At 54.6% G+C, this 18,613-nt stretch overlaps 2 protein-coding genes across 2 annotated transcripts; both read right to left on the bottom strand.

Annotated features, from left to right (window-relative positions):
* Window positions 1-4,861: 4,861 nt before the first annotated feature.
* Window positions 4,862-11,081, bottom strand: LOC130024867 (zinc finger protein 354A-like). The gene is made up of 4 exons (XM_056115676.1): window positions 11,023-11,081; window positions 10,612-10,738; window positions 9,209-9,301; window positions 4,862-6,405 (listed from the first exon to the last, which is right to left on the bottom strand). Exons 1-4 carry the CDS (start codon window positions 11,053-11,055, stop codon window positions 4,871-4,873), a joined length of 1,788 nt encoding a protein of 595 aa, XP_055971651.1. The 5' UTR covers window positions 11,056-11,081; the 3' UTR covers window positions 4,862-4,870.
* A 5,478-nt stretch (window positions 11,082-16,559) lies between these two features.
* PROP1 (PROP paired-like homeobox 1) lies at window positions 16,560-17,799 on the bottom strand. Its single transcript, XM_056115296.1, has 3 exons — window positions 17,796-17,799; window positions 17,345-17,508; window positions 16,560-16,904 (listed from the first exon to the last, which is right to left on the bottom strand). Exons 1-3 carry the CDS (start codon window positions 17,797-17,799, stop codon window positions 16,560-16,562), a joined length of 513 nt encoding a protein of 170 aa, XP_055971271.1.
* Window positions 17,800-18,613: the final 814 nt, after the last annotated feature.

Here is an 18,613-nt window from a genome sequence, read left to right as displayed (position 1 = left end):
ACGCGGCCAACCCGGGTTAAATTCCCAGCACCCCATATGGTCCCCTGAGCACTGCCAGGAGTAACTCCTGAGTGCAGAGCCAGGAGTAACCCCTGTGCATCGCCGGGGTGTGACCCAAAAAGAAAAAAAAATGCTGCCACGATCTTCTCTAACAAATATGGTTTGGATAATGGCCAATCAGGTCACATATGTAAATTAGGCTCTGTGATGTGATTTCTTCAGGGGTTTGACTTCCCCCTTTTCTGGCTAGTCCTTCCTCCTCTTTTTTCCCATTAAATTATTTATTATTTTTTTTTGCTTTTTGGATCACACCCCGGCAATGCACAGGGGTTACTCCTGGCTCTGCACTCAGGAATTACCCCTGGCAGTGCTCTAGCCCCAGAAAAATAATTATTAAAAAAATAAATAAATGGGGGGCTGGAGCAAATAGCACAGCAGGGAGGGTGTGCACACGGCCAATCCGGGTTCAATTCCCAGCATCCCATATGGTCCCCTGAGCACTGCCAGGGGTAATTTCTGAGTGCAGAGCCAGGAGTCACCCCTGTGCGTCGTTGGGTGTGATCTCAAAAAAAAAAATTTTTTTTCTAGTCCCTCCTCTTCAACAAGAACAGCAAATTGGAGTTGGACTGTTAAAAGGGTTCATGTATGAATTTTTTGAAAATTCCAGCTCTCAGAACCGCGCGGCCGCATTAGCAGCTGAGCGACATCTTATTATGACATCTTATTATCTCATTTCTACTTCGTACAAACTGGCAGGCTACCGAATGTAACCTGCCCACACGGCAGAGTCTGGCAAACTCCCCGTGGCGTACCCAATATGCCAAATACCAGTAACAGTGATGGGTCTCATTCTCCTAAAGAGCCTTGAAATAGCACTTTCTTAAAAGTCTCAGGGCTAGGATGAAGGAGACGTTACTGGGGCCTGCTCGAGGCAATCGACGAATAACAGGATGGTTGTGATTCGTGATTCGCATGAATTTTACATGTGATTCAAATGATCAAATGAACTTTATATGTGATGAGAAAAGATGCATTTCCTGTATGCCTGCAAAGGACAGCTCTACGTACGAGCACCTTTTCGATTTCCTATACACAATCTCTACATGCTACCACCAGAACCTTTTTCCTTAATTTTAATTTTGATTTTAATTTTTTGTTTTGTGTTTGGGTCATGCATGGCTGTGCTCAAGGGTTACTCCTGGCTCTGCACTCAGGAATTAATCTGGGTGGTGCCAGGAGACTATATGGGATGCTGGGGATCGACCTGGGTTGGCCGTCACACTGTCACACTGTCCTCCTGTTGTTTATTGATTTTGCTTGAGCGGGCCCAGTAATGTCTTTATTTTGAGACTTCTTGTTACTATGTTTGGCATATTGAATACGTCGCGGGTAGCTTGCCAGGCTTTGCCATGCGGGCGAGATACTCTCGGTAGCTTGCCAGGCTCTCCAGGAGGGGCGGAGGAATCCAATCCGGCTCGGCCAGGCCAGCCATGCGCAAGGCAAATGCCCTACCACTGTGCTATCGCTCCAGTTCCTGGGTTGTCCGTGTGCAAGGCAAATGTCCTTCCTATTGTACTGTCACTCTAGCCCTTTTGATTTCAATTTCAGGTGTGGCAAGCAGGTCTTTTAAAAATCATTTTCAGGTATGGTAAGCAGGTTTTTTAATAATCTACCCTACTGTGAGCCAAAACAATACTGCAGCAGGGGACTGGAGCAATAGTACGGTGGTTGGGCATTTGCCCGGGCTTGCACGCAGCTGACCTTACCCCTGAGCTCTGCCAGGAGTAATTCCTGAGTGCAGAGCCAGGAGTGACCCCTGAGCCTTGATATGTGTGCACCACCTTCTCAACGCCCCCCCCCCCCCATCCTACCTTCTTCTAACACAAACATTTTTAGTTTGGGGGGCCACACTCAGTAGTTCTCAGGCGGGGGGTGAGTACTGGCCCTGCACTCAGGGATCCCTTCTGGCAATGCTCAGGGGACCATATGGGATGCCAGGGATCAAACCTGGGTCGGCCGCATGCAAGGCATACACCTTACCCACTGTACTATCTCTCCAGCCCCTATTCTGACACACTTTAGCATCTGTCATTTCCCCTGCTTATCTGCCCTTTACTTGAGTTGTCACAAAGCTATCCTATGTTTCCCCTCTGTCCACTGAATGTTTTTTCTTTTAGACCACACTGGTGGTGCTCAGGGACCACTCCAGGCAATGCTCAGAGAGAAAACTGGGCCAACAATGTTCAAGGCAATGTTTTCTTATTTTTTGTTTTTTGGGGGGTCATACCCAGGGGTTCTCAGAGGTTCTGGCTCTGCACTCAGGAATTCTGGAGGGATCAGAGGGCCATATGGGATGCCAGGGATTGAGCCCGAGTTGGCTGCATGCAGGGCAAATGTCTACCTGCTGTACTATCGCTCAGCCCTGGCAATGTTCTTTATTATGTGTTTATTTATTTGATTCTGGGGCCCCCCAACAGTGCTCAGGGCTTTCTTTTGGCTCTGTACTCAGGAATTACTCCTGGCAGTGCTTGGGGGACCATGTGGGATGTCAGAGATCAAACCTAGGTCAGCTGTGTGCAAGGCAAATGCCTACCCGCTGGCTCACCTTACTCCTGGGTGGTCTATTAATCTTTCAAGGCTGAACTCAAACATCCTTGCCTATGTACCACTTCCTCGTATGGCTCTTATTGCTTCCAGTTCAATCTCATTCTCCAGAAGCTTCAATCACATTGTTGGGTGGCAATACAATGATCTATAGAATGTTTGTTAATACAGATTCATCTCCAAATTATCGTTCGCATAGATGCCACAACTTCAAACCCATTGTTGGTGACTTCTAGAAGGTTCGGGTATTCCCTATCCATGAACCTAGTCCAAAGGTGTTTGTTGTTGTTTTGTTTTGGGAGCACACGTCCAGTGTGCTCAGGGGTTACTCCTAGCCCTGCATTCAGAAATCACTCCTGGCAGGCTGGGGATTGGGATTGGGGGCCAGAGATATAGCACAGTGGGTAAAGCAAAGATTTCTTTCAGCTGACCTTGGTTCAATCCGTAACATCCCATATGATCCACCAGGCACTGCTATGAGTGAATCCTGAATACCGAGCCAGGAGTAACCCCTGAGCATCGCCAGGTGTGGCCCCCAAACCAAACAAACCAAACCAAAATAAAACCCTCAAAAGGGGGAAAAAGAAAAAAGATCCAGGACTGGGTACAAGTCAAGTACCCAACCTGCTATACTATCTCTGGTCTCCAAAGCTGGTTTCTGAAGCAAAAGGAAAAACAAAAAAATTGTGATTCCTTTATTTTAAGTAGTTTCTAAGTAGCACCAAGAAAATCTTTTTTTTTGGGGGGTCACAAAATGATGGATGCGCCTTCTAAAATTCTGACATAGACCTTAGATTGATGAACATTATTTTGATAATTTATTCTTTCGTGTTTCAATATATATCTGCTTTTATTTCCACTCAATAATATCTAAGACATTATTAGATATTGTATGTGTACAGATTCATAGTGTGTACAGATTCATAACCAAAAGATCTGATCAATTAAATTCTGAGAACTAAATTAGGAAGCAGATTCCCCATTCACAACAATTACTAGAACAAAGGAAGAAGATAAAGTATTTTTATTTTCTACTTTTAAATCAATTTCAATGCACCAAACAATGCTGGATACACAAAAGAACAAACCCCAGAAACTGAGAGGTAGCTTAGACTCCATTTTTTATTTGTTTGGGTTTTTTTTCTTTTTGAGTCACACCTGGCAATGGTCAGGGGTTACTCCTAGCTTTGCACTCAGAAATCACTCGTGGTGTGCTCTGGGGACTAAATGGGATGCCTGTGATAGAACCCAGGTTGGTTGTGTGTAAGGCAAATGCCCTACCTACTCTACTTTGGCTCTGGCCCCCGAGGGTCCAGTTTTATCTTTGATTTTGTTCCTTTGTCTAAAAATGTATAATTTCTTTCATCGGATTTGTATATACTATTAACATGTTGCTATTAAAAATGATATCTAAGAAAAATACCAACCAGGTTTGTTTTTGTTTTGTGGGCACACCCACAGTGCCAAGGACTTGCTCCTGCCTCTGTGCTCAGAGATCGCTTCTGATAGGGACCAGGGGAATCAAACCTGGGTCAGTGGAATGCAAAGCAAACACCCTCCTGCTGTCCTATCATGCTCAATCCTATCAAGCGCAATCAGGTATTTGTAATTGAGAACTCCAATGCACGTCTCTGCCCATGCCAGGATGTTTAAGAACATGGCACACACTACGTAGAATCTGATGCTACAAAGAAAAATCGTTTATGTTCCAAATTTCAAAAGCCCATGTCTTCAGTTGTGGGCTGGAGAGATAGTACAGCCGGGGGGGGGGGGGGGGGGGGCGTTTGCTACAGCCGACCTGGGTTAGCATCTGTCATTTCCTTGTACACAGCCGACCTAGGTTACAATTCCTCTACCCCTCTCGGTGAGCCCGGCAAGCTACCAAGAGTATCCTGCCCGCATGGCAAAGCCTGGCAAGCTACCCGTGACATATTTGATATGCCCAAACCAGTAACAACAAGTCTCACAATTTGTTGTGAGACATTACTGGTGCCCGCTTGAGCAAATCGATGAACAACAGTAGGACAGTGCTACAGTCTCCAGTTGTAAATTCGACAAGTTAGTGTCCAAAGTGCCGGTCCCGAGGGAATTCCCACTTTCCTCCTGATGTAGCCAAGTTTCCTCTTGTAATTGAATGCCTCTAAGGCCGCAACCACAGACAAAAGCGAGTTTTCCCAGCCATTTCACCTATGGCATTATCCTGGACCTTCGGCATGGTTCTGAATGGATTTCCAGTCAGTTCTGGTTTGAGGGCCAATGGGACTTTCTAGGTGTCCTCTTCCACGTGAACCTTGTAGTGATTGGTCAGGGAGGACCTGTGGTTGAAGAGCTTCCCACAGGTGGCACACTCGTAGGGTTTCTCCCCGGTGTGGATCCTCTGGTGGGCGATCCGGGACGAGCTCTGGCGGAATGTCTTCCCACACGTGCTGCACTGGAAAGGCTTCTCGCCAGTGTGGATGCGGCGGTGCTGAATGAGCGCCGAGCTCTGGCCGAAGGCGATCCCGCAGGCCTCGCAGCGGTAGGGCTTCTCCCCGGTGTGGATGCGCTGGTGGTTGCCCAGGGACGAGTTGCACCTAAAGCTTTTCCCACACTCACTGCACGTGTAGGGCCGCTCCCCGGTGTGCATCCGCTGGTGCTGGATGAGGGCCGAGCTCTGCCGAAACGCCTTCCCGCACACCTTACACTTGCACGGCTTCTCCCCGGTGTGGATGCGCTCGTGGATGATGAGGGTCGAGTGGGAGCTCAGCGCCTTCCCGCACTCGCTGCAGCTGTAGAACTTCTCCCCGGTGTGGATGAGGCGGTGCCGGTTGAGGCGGGAGATGGACGTGAAGCCCTTCCCGCACTCGTGGCAGCGGTACGGCTTCTCGCCTGTGTGGATGCGCTCGTGCTGGATGAGCGAGGCGCTCTGGCTGAAGGCGCGGCCACACTCGCCGCAGCGGAACGGCTTCTCGCCTGTGTGGATGCGCTGGTGGTAGCGCAGGGACGAGCTGGACTTGAAGGCGTTGCCGCACGCGCTACACAGGTAGGACTTCTTGCGGGCGTTGGACCTCGGAGCATCCGGGAGGGCAGATTTCCTGCCCGGGTGATATTTCTGCGGGTTTTCTCCCGCGTGGACCTTCTGATGGATGAAGAGCCCAGAGCGGCGGCTGAAGGATTTCCCGCACTCTTTGCAGCGGTAAGACTTCTCCACCGTGTGCGTCCTCGTGTGCTTATACAGGGACGTGCTGAGCGTGAAGGCCTTCCCGCAATCCTTGCACAGGTAGGGCTTCTCGCCGCTGTGTGTGATCTGGTGCTGGATCAGTGCCGAGCTCTGGTTGAAGGCTTTAGAGCATTCTTTGCATTTGAACAGTTTCTCCCCGCTGTGGTTCTTCTCGTGCTTCCGCAGGGACGATGTGTTAATGAAGGTCTTTTCACAGAAGCTGCACCGCAAGCGCCTCTCTGAGCTGTCGCACTGAGACTCCTTGGGTGAAGCCGAGTTCCATTTGAATCTATTTCCCGGTAGTTTGCCGGTCGGCAGTGGGTTTTCTTGGGGAACTATCTGCTGCCCCTCAATGTCTGTCTTTGGGCCCCGGGTCTGGTCAGAGTCAGCATTCCTGGGCCTCCTTCCTGTGGCCAGCGTTTTCTGGTGTGTGCATGAGGTTGGCTGGACACTTCCTTTCTTCTCTGCTCTATCTTTGGAGGCGCAGCTGTCTTCTGATTTGAAGTCCCAGGGCCCCTTCCTGTTAGCGCTTTTCCCCGTCAGCGCCTGGAATGAGCCTCGGGTCTGAGTTGGCTTGGCCGTCTGACTGATGCTCTTCCATCCTGGAGGGGAGGGAGAAGAAATTGAAGATGGTTCACGTTGATTTGGAGACCAAGAAGAAGTGAACAGAATATTGGTGGGATCTCAAGACGGTAACGGTATCTGACTGAGAAAGAGGGAAAACGCACGAGAGCAGAGCAGAATAGAGAAGTGGTTGGTGGGAGCCAAACTACAACACTAGAGACAAAATTCCTCACTTCTTTCCTTAATGATCTCTAACCGGAAAATCTCCCCCCCATTCCCCCAAGCCAAATTCCTCCACACTGATTAGATTCAGTTCAGAACTCGGGCTGGATTCAGTGGGTGTTTCTGAGTCCTTTCTCAGCCTGGTATCTGTAATCCAGGCTCTTTATGACAGCATGTACACTGTGCTTAGTAGGACTTTGTTATATTTTCATATTATGGTATAGGATTTATACAGCTTGATATTTTTGGTTTTGGGGCCAATATCTAGCAGTGCATGGGGAATACTCCTGGCTCTGTGCTCGCCCCGAGCCTCCTGGAGGGGCTCAGGGGACTCCATGCAGTGCCGGGGATCAAGCCAGGGATGGCCACATGTGAGTCATGTGCCTTATCCCCTGTATAAACGCTCTGTCCCCTCCCGATTCAGCTCTCAAGAAATGTATCTCATTTTCCTTTCCTTTTTTTTTGGCGGGGGGGAGTCACACCCAGTGATGCTACTCCTATCCAGGGTTATTCCTGGCTCTAAACTCAGAAATTACTCCTGGCAGACAAGTGTCTGTGTGTGTGTGTATGTGTGTATCTTTGGGCCACACCTGGCAGTGCTCAGGGCTTACTCCTGGCTCTGCTCAGGGATCACTCCCGATGGGCTTGGGGGACCATACAGAGTGTCAGGAATTGAAGTCCGATTGGTCATGTGCAAAGCAAGCACCCCACCCGCTGTCCTAGTTCTTTGCCCAGAATTGTTAACATATTTCTAATGAGAACAAAGTCAGATATTTTCAGCGATGATTGATTTCTCCCACAGGTCAACGAGACTCAAACACCTGCAGATGTGACCCACAGGACAGAGCACTCTATGGGCCAAGGAGGGTGTCACAGCCAGTTTACACAGAGAGCCTTTGCCTGGATTATCTACACACATGCCGCAGGCAGGCAGAAAGACAAAAGGTGAGCTGGGCACTCTCTGTACCCAGAGAGGCTGTGTGCACAGGGCTAGACAGCAGCAGAGCTCGGTGACAGGCACACCTAGGAGGATGAAGGCAGGTTCACGTAACGGCTGAGAGGAGTGGAAAGGATTTGCTTACATTAGGTACCACAGTTGGTCAACAGTTTAAGGTGACACCTGGTGGTGCTTCTGGAGGTGCTGAGGGATCAAACCTGGGCCTCCAGCATGCCTCCCCGCCCAGGTACATGGCTCCTCAGCTCAGACAAGGCCTCAAAGAAGACTTTGCCCACATGGCCCAACCAAATCCCAGGCTGGAACTGGGCATTCCCCTCCACCCCGGAATGTTCTGGAACATGTGCCTCAACCCCCCTTTGGGTGTTCCACCAGCACTGGCTGGTGTCCTTCTCGGCCCAGCATGGAGCCTGAGTCTGAGGTCTCCCCACAGGGCGGGGTAATTGTGGGCCAGGTCTGACCCCCTGAAGCCAGAGTGTCCCTCCTGCTGTCAACTGCTCAGCGCCAACTCCCACCACAGTCTTTCCTGCTTCCTGGGACTTTCCCAGACTCAGCCCCAGGCTATTCAGTCTAATCCTGGCTTATGAAGGTGTGTGTGTGGGGGGGGGGGTTCATGGGGGGCTTTGTTCCGCTGTCCACAGCTCTAAGCTTCAGCACCAGCCTGACACCCCTCTGTTCCCCACCCCCTCACTGCAGTCTTGACCTTCTGTGTCCCCTCTGTGTCTTTCACACAGGCCTGACCTCCCTGTGCCCAGTCCCCTCACAGTGGCCCTGACCTGGCCCACTGTGCAGGCCTCCCCCAGCTCGGCCTCACTTTATATTCCCATTGATGACTTCCGCAGGGACCCCTTTCGGCACTTCAGATTCCTGGCAGTGCATGACCTGCAAATAATAATGGCACACAGCACAGTCCCGGCCTCTAACCAGGCCAGGTTCCGTCCTGAATGAAGCCTCTCTCTGTTGTCACAAGCACACGCGAGGCTCCCAAATTGCCCACTCTCAACAGATTCTGTGGTACAGATGCTCTGGCCCTGTCCGGGTCCTCAGCATGCCCTGAACTCTGGCCTCAGGGGGCATGAAAGTGCCAGTGGATGTGCCAGTTGCTTCGGGCCAATAGTTTTTTTTTTTGTTTGTTTGTTTGCTTGCTTTTTGGGTCACATCTGGTGATGCACAGGGTTTACTCCTGACTCTGCACTCAGAAATTTCTCCTGGCGGTGCTCAGGGGACCATATGGGATGCTAGAAATCGAACCTGGGTCAGCCACGTGCAAGGCAAAAACCCTCCCCACTGTGCTATTGCTCCAGCCCCTCGGGCCAATAGTTTGCTCGAAGATTGAAGACCCTGTGTTTTCTGGCTCAAAATTCTTTCTGGATCTTTTGACTCCCAAGGCACAGATCCTGCTCACAGCTGGGCTTTATAAGGCCTTGGGGTGCGACCCCCCCCCACACACACCCATACCTCCAGTTTTCTAAACCTAGTTCCTTCCATTTTCTAACCCCATGAACCTCTGTGGTGGAGAATCAGTAATTCCTGGCAGACTGTTAGCAAATGCTGGCTCCTGTTGAGTGAATATTCGACCAGCACCTATTTTCACCCCCCCACACTCACCCCCACTGTGGCCTGTAGCTGTCTCCCAGCTGCCCTCCTTACCCACCCCAACTCACCAGGACAGGCATCTCCAGAACCTTCTTTTTTCACCATCCAGAAATCTTCTCTTTGCAGCAAGGAGATCACGCTGGGTTTGGTCAAGGATAATCCTGTTCAGCCACCAAGAGAAAAAGATGGTATCAACACAGAGCAAAGGGGGGGGAGGGATGCTGAAGAGACAGCCCAGCAGGGAGGGCGCTTGCTCTGCATGTGGCTGATCCCGCTTCGATCCCCGGCATCCCACAGGGTCCCCTAAGCACTGGCAGGAGTCATTTCTGAGTGCAGAGCTATGACTAACCCCTGAGCATCGCCAAATGTGCATCCCCCAAAATATAAGATGTAGGGAGTTTCATTGGTGATAATACGGGATTTGGGGGCAGGTAAGGAGGAGGAGGGAGGGAGTGAACTTCTGTTCCCCAGCACCTAGTGGCAGTGTAAAGAACAGCAAGGGAGAGGTGGGACTGGAGTAGGTCTGAGTTCTGTGTTCGAAATCGAGAGTGGCACAGCCCTGACAAGGCTGAGACTTCATTCTATAGGAGGAATCTGCTAACTGAATACACTGGATGCAAATACATGAGAGAGAGACAGACCAGAGGCTAAGGAGTTTGCCTTCAAACCTGTGCACCACACAGTGACCTACATAGGGACCATCCCAGGGAATGATCCCCAAGTACGGAGCCAGGAAAGCAACAGAGCAATGCCACGGGCAGCCCAACCCCCTCATCCCTGTCCCCGCCCCCCCCCCCCCCCGGAAATAAGAAATGTATAGACAGGTATCTAGGAAAAGGGCTGAGGGGACCACGGAGCCCCAAAGAAGAGAACACAGGAACCTGAGAGAGAGCGAAGAAGTTAAGGCAACTGTCACACGCAGATACCCTAACTTGGGTTCAATCTCTGGCACCCCATAGGGTACCCCAAACACCATCAGGGGGGTCACTACTGAGCAAAGAGCCAGGAATACGCCAGAGAACCACTAGGGGGCACTCCTGAGCACAGAGCCAGGACTAGCCCCTGAGCACCTGAGGGGATGATGGCCCCAAACTAAAAAAGAAACAAAACCAAAAAACCCTTATAAAGTCTCGGGCAATAATACAATAGGTAGTGAAGAGGGGCCTATGTTGCTAATGCTCCTTTAGCGAGCTCAAAGCCAGGGTAAGTTTCAGCCACCCCGAAGGTTCGAGCTAGGAGAGTGAGTGATTCCAAACAACACCAAGGGAACAGGTGGGCTATGGCTGGGTATGTGCTGGTAAGGGCTGGACCCACGGGACATTCTGCGCTCCTTCCTCCCTCCCACTGCTGCCTACCCCCGAAGGGGAGTGGCATCTCCGTTCCATCCTGCAGCTATCCCTGTGCAAGGATGTCCACCTTGCCGCATCTAGCACTCAGCACCCCTGTTTCAGCACCCTGTGTCCAGGCTCACCCAGGGCGACCAGGTGGCTGTAGTTCTCGAGCATCACCTCCTGGTACAGCCGTCTCTGCCAAGGGCCCAGCCGGCGCCACTCCTCACGCGTGAAGCACACTGCAACGTCCTCGAAGGTCACAGGCACCTGCAAGACCCATAGCTGCTGGGTGCGCCCGCGCGGGGGTCCTGCGCTCTGGGAGCCCAGGGACCCTGGTGTCCCGCACCCGGGCCCAGGGACAAGACTGGTGAACCGCAGGAAGCCAGAACCAGGTCCAAGTGGCCCTTGAAAGAGGTAGGGGTGCTTGAAGACAGGGCTGAAGCGTGAGAGAGAAACTAATGCAAAATGCTTAAAACAAGCAAAAAACCCTATTCTCGAGAGGCGCGAGGGTGCAAGGCGGTGGGAAGGGACCCGCGGAAGCAGGGGCTCACCTGGGCCCAAGTCGGTTTCTGCTCAGCAGCCATAAGCTCCGCTCGTGGAAGGGGGACGCCTGGGGGGCAGAGACCTGCAGGACAAGGCCAGGAGTCAAAGCCCTTCAGCCCAAATGCGCACCCCTACCGCGGGCGAGCGGAGAGAGAGCAGCACCCGGCACACGGGAACCCCACACGGGGCCTGGCCTCGGGGATCCCGATCCCACTCGGCGGAGTCAGGGAACACGGGGCCAGGCACGCCCCCACGACTAAGCCCCCACCCAGCCGCACTGCCGCACCCCGTTACAGAGCAGCACAGGTGGAACACCCGGGAAAGGAGCACTGGTCCGGTCCACACGACCCTGGGGAGTAGATGGGGCGGGGGGGTGGGGGAACGCCGAGACGTGCACGGGGTATGGGCTGCAGCTCGGCGACCGCCTCCTCGGGGAACAGACAGGGTCAGGCTGCAGAAAACACTTTGCTCTCAGAGGTCACAGAAATACCGCGGGGCGGGAGGTGCCTGGTCCGAGCGACCGAAGCTAGCTAGCGGGCCAGGTACACCTGGGACCCCGCGCCCCACGTGACGCATCAGGGGCGGTGCACAGACCGGGGGCGGCCCCTGTCCCGCCCGAACCCCTACCCAGGGCGGGCCCCCCTGATGCTCCAGGAGCCGCATATTATGCAGGCGCCACTTGGTCCCCAGCCCCAGCGCGCCTCATCCCTCCCGATTGCGCCCACCTTCCTCCGCTCACCCGGCCCAGGTCTTGGGGACTCCGGGGGGGTCGTGTCTGCCCAAGCTGGGCGGCAACTTCGAGTCGGAGGTGGGGGCGTGGGGAATTACAGCCTTTGCAACGCCAGGGCCCACCTGGAGCCACTATCGCTGCAAGAGCGCGTTCAGCTCAGGGCCAAGAGGGGCGGGGCGGGGGGGCGGGGCAGGACACAGGCCGCTCGGGCCTCTGGGAAATGTAGTCCCGTGATAACCACCTAGGCCTTCTGGGAAACGCAGTCCCATGGTAACCACCCGGGCCTTCTGGGAAATGTAGTCCCATGATAATCGCCCAGGCCTTCTGGGTAATGTAGTCCTCGGCTTACTAAGACGCGGCGTTTGCGCTGGAGGGTCTCGCTCCAGAGCGGGGGTACTCTGCGTTTCTGGCATAGGAACGTGGAGGGTATGACTGATCTGTGCAGGTCGGTTTGGAACCTTGGGCGGAGGATTTCCTCCCGGTTTCCACAAAGCCAGACCACCCACTGTTTCAAAAGACGTCGGTCCGCGTAGGGCCCAGGAGTGGGGCGTGGACGGCTCGGAGGCCGCTCAGTCCTCTGGGTGGCGCAGTCCCGCGAGCAACGTGGGATTCTGGGAAATGTAGTCTTCAGACTGTGGCTTGGGTAAAGAGAGCGCTTGGCTTTCAGACTAGGATGAGGACTGGGTCCCCGCTTTCTAGAGCAGCAAGACACGTTCCCGAGGGTGCTTTCTGGTAGCTGTATTTGATTAAAGGATAGTTAAGCGTAGGCGACCTCTGGGAACCTACTGTACAACCTCCAGCCTTGCGCCAAAGGAGGAACTGTGCTCACTGTGAAGAGGCGTATTATCGAAAGGTTGAAATGAGCTAGGAAGAACGAAGGTCTCTGTAAATGAATAGAAACGTATTTATCATCACAGCATATGTACCATTTTCACATTGCAAACTGAGACAAAGCCAGGAGTGATGTCTGAGCACAGAGCTAGGAGGAAGCCACGAACACAGTCCAGAGTGGCCCTAAAACTAAACAAAAAAAAAGGGGGGGGTATATATCTCAAGGAGGGCTGTTGGGACAGGATTTTCAGTCGCCCTCAGGAACCTGAGCTCAGGAACGCTGGAGTGTGATGGAATTCAGGGCTCGTGAGCATCAGGAGCTCTGAACATAGGCCAGGGCAGGTCACAGTGGAAGGTCACAGTCCAGTTCCCGGGCGGAGGATGTGGGATTTGGAAGCCAAGTGAGGGAATGTTTATGGATGCTCAGTATTCAGGTTAGCTGCAGTGACCCTGCAGGGACCTGGGGGATTCTGAGGAAACGGGAGCTGGCTTGAAGGACTTGTACTCTGACTCAGCTTCTACCTTTGTTCTGCTTTTATTGTCTCCTTTCTTCTATTTCTCCTTTTATTTGGGGGATGGATTATGTACCTATGTTTTCGCCACCCTTGGAGATTCCCAGATATTTTTCCTGGTTCTGTGCAGAGGGGAGTGTGTAGTGTGAGTTGAACCTGGGTCTCCTGCAGGCAGAGCCTGCAGTTAGCCCATTGAGGTATTTTCCTGGCCTGTTCCTTGGGGAGACACGCAAAACTATGCTTGGAGGTTAATCCTGAGGGTACTGGGGTGAGGTCAGACCCAGGCTTCGCAGCCGCAAAGGGGGTCTCAGTGGCTGAGTCATCCCTCTGGCCATTCGTCTTTTTTCATCTCTATGTCATTTGTCTCTACTGTACTTGTTGAAGGAACTATTTTCAGAGAATGTTCTACATTTTAGGGGCTGGACCTGGTGATGTTCAGGGCTTCGCGCTGCTCTGTGCTCCTGGCCAGGCTCAGGGGGCCATAAGTGGCGCATAGGACTGAACCTGGGTTGGCTGTGTGCAAGCCAAGTGCCGTAACCCCTGTTCCATGCTCTTGCTCTCAGGGTTTTCACTGTTCACATTTTTTGGGGGGACAGAGGCAAAAGCCCAGCAGTACTCAGGGCTTAATCCTGGCTCTGAACTCAGGGATCGCTCCTAGCAGACTTGGGGAATCATTTGGGGTGCTGGGTGGACCGCACAGAAGGCAAGCACCCTGCCCACTGTACTATCATTCTGGTCCCAAGGTGTTTCAAAAATTTTTTTTCTTTTTTTGGGGTCACACCTGGCGATGCTCAGGGGTTACTCCTGGCTCTTCACTCAGGAATCACTCCTGGTGGTGCTTGGGGGACCATATGGGATGCTGGGACTTGAACCTGGATCAGCCGCATGCAAGGCAAATACCCTACCTGCTATTCTATTGCTCTGGTCCCAGGAGTTCATTTTTATTTGTTTATTTATTTTTTACTTTTTGGGTCACACCCGGCGATGCTCAGAGGTTACTCCTGGCTCTGAACTCAGGGGACCATATGGGATGCTGGGAATCGAACCTGGGTTGGCTGCATGCAAGGCAAATGCCCTACCCGATGTGCTATCACTCCAGCCCAGGTGTTCACTTCTAAATGGAGCTACTAATACTCCTATTCCTCCTAGGTCTGAGTCCCTGGGCACGTATTATATTCTTGGAACCTCAGTTTCCCTAGCCACAAGTCTGGGGATGCATGCACCCCTTACTCATCTCTTTCCTTCTCCCTCACTTCCCACTCACGACCTCTCCCTTCTGACCTTTCGATCTTTCTGTTTTTCGAGCTTTCTCCCCTTATCACATCTTTTCTAGTTACAGAAAAGTGAATAGAGGTGAGTAAAAACCAGCCCCAACCCCCATCCCACCGGAAAAAAAGAGATAAAGCCGGAGCCTGGTGACACTGCAGTTCCTGGACCAGTCCCGTGGGGCGCTCAAGAGCCAAGACCCAGCAGGCCCTGCCCCAGGGGCGCCCTCTGCTCCCCACAGGCTGCTAAGGGCCAAGCATCTGTCCCTGCCCAGCCTCTCCAGGCAGGGATTTCACACAAAAGGTGCAGGGAGGGGGCTGCGCGTGGGAACAGGAGCTCCTGGCCCGGGTCCCAGGACCCGCCACCAGGTACCTTCCCAGGAGGGGCCTGGTGACCCCGGAAGGGGACCCCGCGCTGGTTGGAGGATTCAGAGCCAGGCCAGGTCCCATCTCTGGGCTGTGGGAGGGCGGGAGGGGGTGGCACCCGGAGACAGGAGGAGCTGGGGAGAGGCAGAGGCAGAGGAGAGAGGGGGCGGGGAATGGGGGTGCACCCAGGCTCAGGGGGAGAGCAGGGGAGGGCAGCCCCTCAGACACAGGGTCCCCAGGATGGGCAGGCAGCCCCTGCACCTCCTGCAGACTTGAGGGCTTCGGGCTCCAGGGTTGGGGATGGCTCCCGGGGACAGGAGCAGTCTCTGTCCAGGCAGTGTCTATCCTTATCATGGATGCCCAGGGTCAGGGGGAACCAGAGAAGACCCAGAAAGGGAGAGAGGGCAGCATTTGTCGCCAGCAAATCCCCTGCTACCTGGACCCCCACCTGCAAGCAGGGTGAGGGTATGCTGTGGCAGGCAGGTACCTGGAGAGGTACCCCAAGCTGCCTCCCTGCTGGCAACTAAAGTGTCCTCCGGGAGAAGCGAGCTGGGGTCTACATTTGGGGGAGGACACAGGCATCTCCCAGGCATGTCCCCGGAGGGAGCTCGGCAGCCAAGGTTTCTTTAGCTCGGCTGGTTCCTCGGTGTCCCTTTCCTCCGGCCGCCCCAGCTCTCAGACTAATTAGTATGGGGGCTTAGGGTGTGTGGGGCGAGGGGCCTCCAACTTTCCCAGGGGTTCAAGTTCCTGTAGCCGAATCCAGGCCTGGCTGGTAGGCATGGAATTGGGGGGGGTTGAGCAGAAGAGGGGGAGCCTCATCTTCCCAGGGATGGGTCGAGTGGGTCAAGGTGCAGTGACTAGAGAGGGAGGAGTGGGGGTCAGACAGGAGGATTGTGAAGTGCAGGGCACGGGGGAGGCCCAGGGAGCGCAGGCGCAGGAAATGAACTGAGGGCAGGTGTGGCTGCAGGTTCCTGGGATGGCCCGGGGGTGTGATGGCGGGTGAGGAGGCAGAGAAGAGCTGGGGTCCGGGAACAGTAGTGGGGTCAGGGGAGGGGCACAGCACCTTGACCTATCCGTCCCTTTTCTTTTTATTCTGAGAGCCATATTAAGATTTGACTTCCAAGAGAATTCTCAGGTATGTTTTACAAAATGACAGGACTCATCTTCCTTGGATGAGGAAGTTGTACATTGGGAAGATATTCATAATTCTAATTTTGTTTTTGTTTTTTTTCTGGCGGGGGTCATACCTGGTGGTGTTCAGGGCTTTCTCCTGGCTCTCCACACAGGAATCTCCCTGGCGAGCTCTGGGAACCATCTGGGGTGCTGGGAATCAAACCCAGATTGGCTGCAGACATGGCAAGTGCTGTACTATCGCTCAGGCACATTCATAATTCTAATTCGTGAGGGAAGGAAGGCAGGACAGTGGTGAGTGGGAGTGGGAAAGAGGGAAGCAACTTCACGGGTGGGGAGAAGGTTCTAGGCCTTCTGTGAGTCCGTCTGCAAATGTGGCTCAGGAAGACGCTCTCAGGACCCCTTGGGCCAGAAGATTCCGTTGAGCAAGGTGATATGAGGGCAGATTCTCCAGGAAATTCCACAGGGTTCCAGAAGAGCAGCGCCAGGAAAGGGAGCGGAAACCTTCTCCTGTTACCTCTTCAGCCAAGCAACAGAACACGAGCAGTGAATGGCGTGCCACAGGCAGTGGGTACCCATGGGCAGGCTGTGTGGAATGCCCACAGAAAGGGTGTGGGATGCCCGCAGACATCAATGTCCCCATTGCTCAAATGCCAGCCTGGGTGCGCTGGGGTTCTTGGTGACAGCAACTGAGCAGGACCCTTGAAAACTTAGTTCCAGGACGTTGGGGATTCCAGGATAAGGGGGAGCAGGGCTGCAGGCGGGGGGCAGGGCAGGTGGCCTGCGGAGGCCGGAGCCCAGCCGGGGTACCAGTCTTCAGCCTGGAGGGGTCTCGCCAGGGCAGGCGCGGGGCCGGGCTGGGAGGAGACGGCACAGCCACAACCCGGTGGACCCAGGCCACAGGCCCCGGGGGCGGGGGTCACTGGGGAGCAGCAGGGGACTGCAGGGGCGGGGGGCAGGAGCCCAGAGAAAGGGACCGGGGAGGCGGGGTGCGGGGGTGGCGGCAGCACCCTCTCCTGCTTCCTCTGCTTGGCCCTGCGGTTCTGGAACCAGACCTGGGTAGAGAAAGGTCAGATTAGCCAGCGGGGAAGAACCAGGGAGGGCGCGCGACTCGGTGGGGGGAAAGGGGGTGATCGCGTCCCCCCACCTGGCTTGAAAGTGAGGAGGATGTAGACAGGACGGTCTGAGAGGCCTTGCCCCAGAGGGAGGGGAGATGCAGATTGGGGAACATGATTGAGAGGTGCAAATCCCAGGAGGCAGTGAATTTAGGTGATCCAGAGGGTCCCCTGGGGGTGGGGGGTGATAAAGCTCAGCTTGGGGGGTCCTGCTGCCCTGAGCTAGAGGTCACTACTGAGCCTCCTGGAAAAGTCAGGGAGAGCCAGGGGTCCCGGGACACGAAGACGCTAAGCCGTGCCTAATGCTGGGTGTAGGGGGGAATCCCAGAAATGACACTGACTCCCAGGCTCACAGCCGAGTGTCTTGCTCGGCGCCTCACCTGGATTCTGGCTTCACTGAGGCCGGTGTCACGGGCAAGGCCCTCCCGGGCCCAGACATCAGGGTACTGGTTCCCCCTGAAGGCCGCCTCCAGCTGCTGCAGTTGGCCAGGGCTGAAGGTGGTGCGGTGGCGGCGGCGGGAGGTGGGGTGCCCCCTCTGAGTGGCTGGGGGACAGCGCCCCGGGGGTCCTCCTGCAGCCCCCCTGGAGAGGGTCCTGTCTGGAGGGTGGAGAGAGAGTGTGGGGGCCCATCTCGCTGCCCCACTCTAAACCCTGTTTGGCTCCATCTCCAGTTCTGTTCTGGGTCCTGACTCTGCCCCACAATTTCCCTCAGAGGCTCTCACTTGTCCCAACTCACCCCAACAGAATTCTCCAGCTCCTGCACCCCTCAGCGCTCCATGCGATCCTCAGCCCGCTCCTGAGGCCCTAGTCAGTGCCGTACCCACCCGGTACCCATCTTCTGATCCGGGCCCCTGGTCTTACCAGGTCTCACACCTCTGCCACACCCCTGAGATCACCCCACATCAGATCACCACCCCCATTCTCCCTGAGGTCTCCCCCGTACCCCAACCCTCACAATACTCCATTCTCGTCTCTGACCTCCCCCCACTCCTCCCTCTTCTGGGGTCGCTGTACCTTGACCCACTCCCTTTCCCTGGGGAAATGAGGCACCTGGTCTCCCATTTAGTGCCCCCCCACCCCGTTCCTCCCCAACCATCCTGGCTTGGGCTGGGCTGCAGGAACTTGAACCCCTGGGAAAGCGGGCGGCCCCCCGCCCTGCAGTGCCCTAAGCCCCTGCTCTAATTAGTCTGAGTGCCGGGGCGGCTAGAGGAAAGGGGACACCTGGGAACCAGCCTGAGAAAAGGGGGTGTTGGCTGCTGAGGTGCCACGGGGCCCTGTCCCTGGTCCCGGTCTTCTCGGGACCCCCACTCCTTCCCCCGAATCTGAACCCCAGCTCAGAGGGCAGGACAGAGCTGGCAGTGGGGCCGGGATGGAGGAAGCTGGGGTGGCCTCCCCGTACCCCGAGACCGCCTGTGCTCCCCGCACAGACTATCCCAGACTCAGGCCAGCGGGGCTCCCACACTCACCTCTGAGCTCCACATGGATCTGCGGAAGTGCAACACCCCCCTCCCCAGGAGCCCAGGGGCACAGCAGCTGCCCCCAGACCCTTGCAATCTCTACTCACCCTGCTTGCAGGTGGGGTTCCAAGCGGAGGAAGCATTTGCTGGCCATGCACTGCTGCCCACTCTCCCCGTCCGGGTCCTCCCCGC

Source organism: Sorex fumeus, unplaced genomic scaffold, assembly GCF_029834395.1.
Source record: "Sorex fumeus unplaced genomic scaffold, SorFum_2.1 ptg000029l, whole genome shotgun sequence".
NCBI classification, from domain to species: Eukaryota; Metazoa; Chordata; class Mammalia; order Eulipotyphla; family Soricidae; genus Sorex; species Sorex fumeus.
Note: the sequence above shows the minus strand (reverse complement) of the source record. Positions and strands in the feature narration are given on the sequence as shown.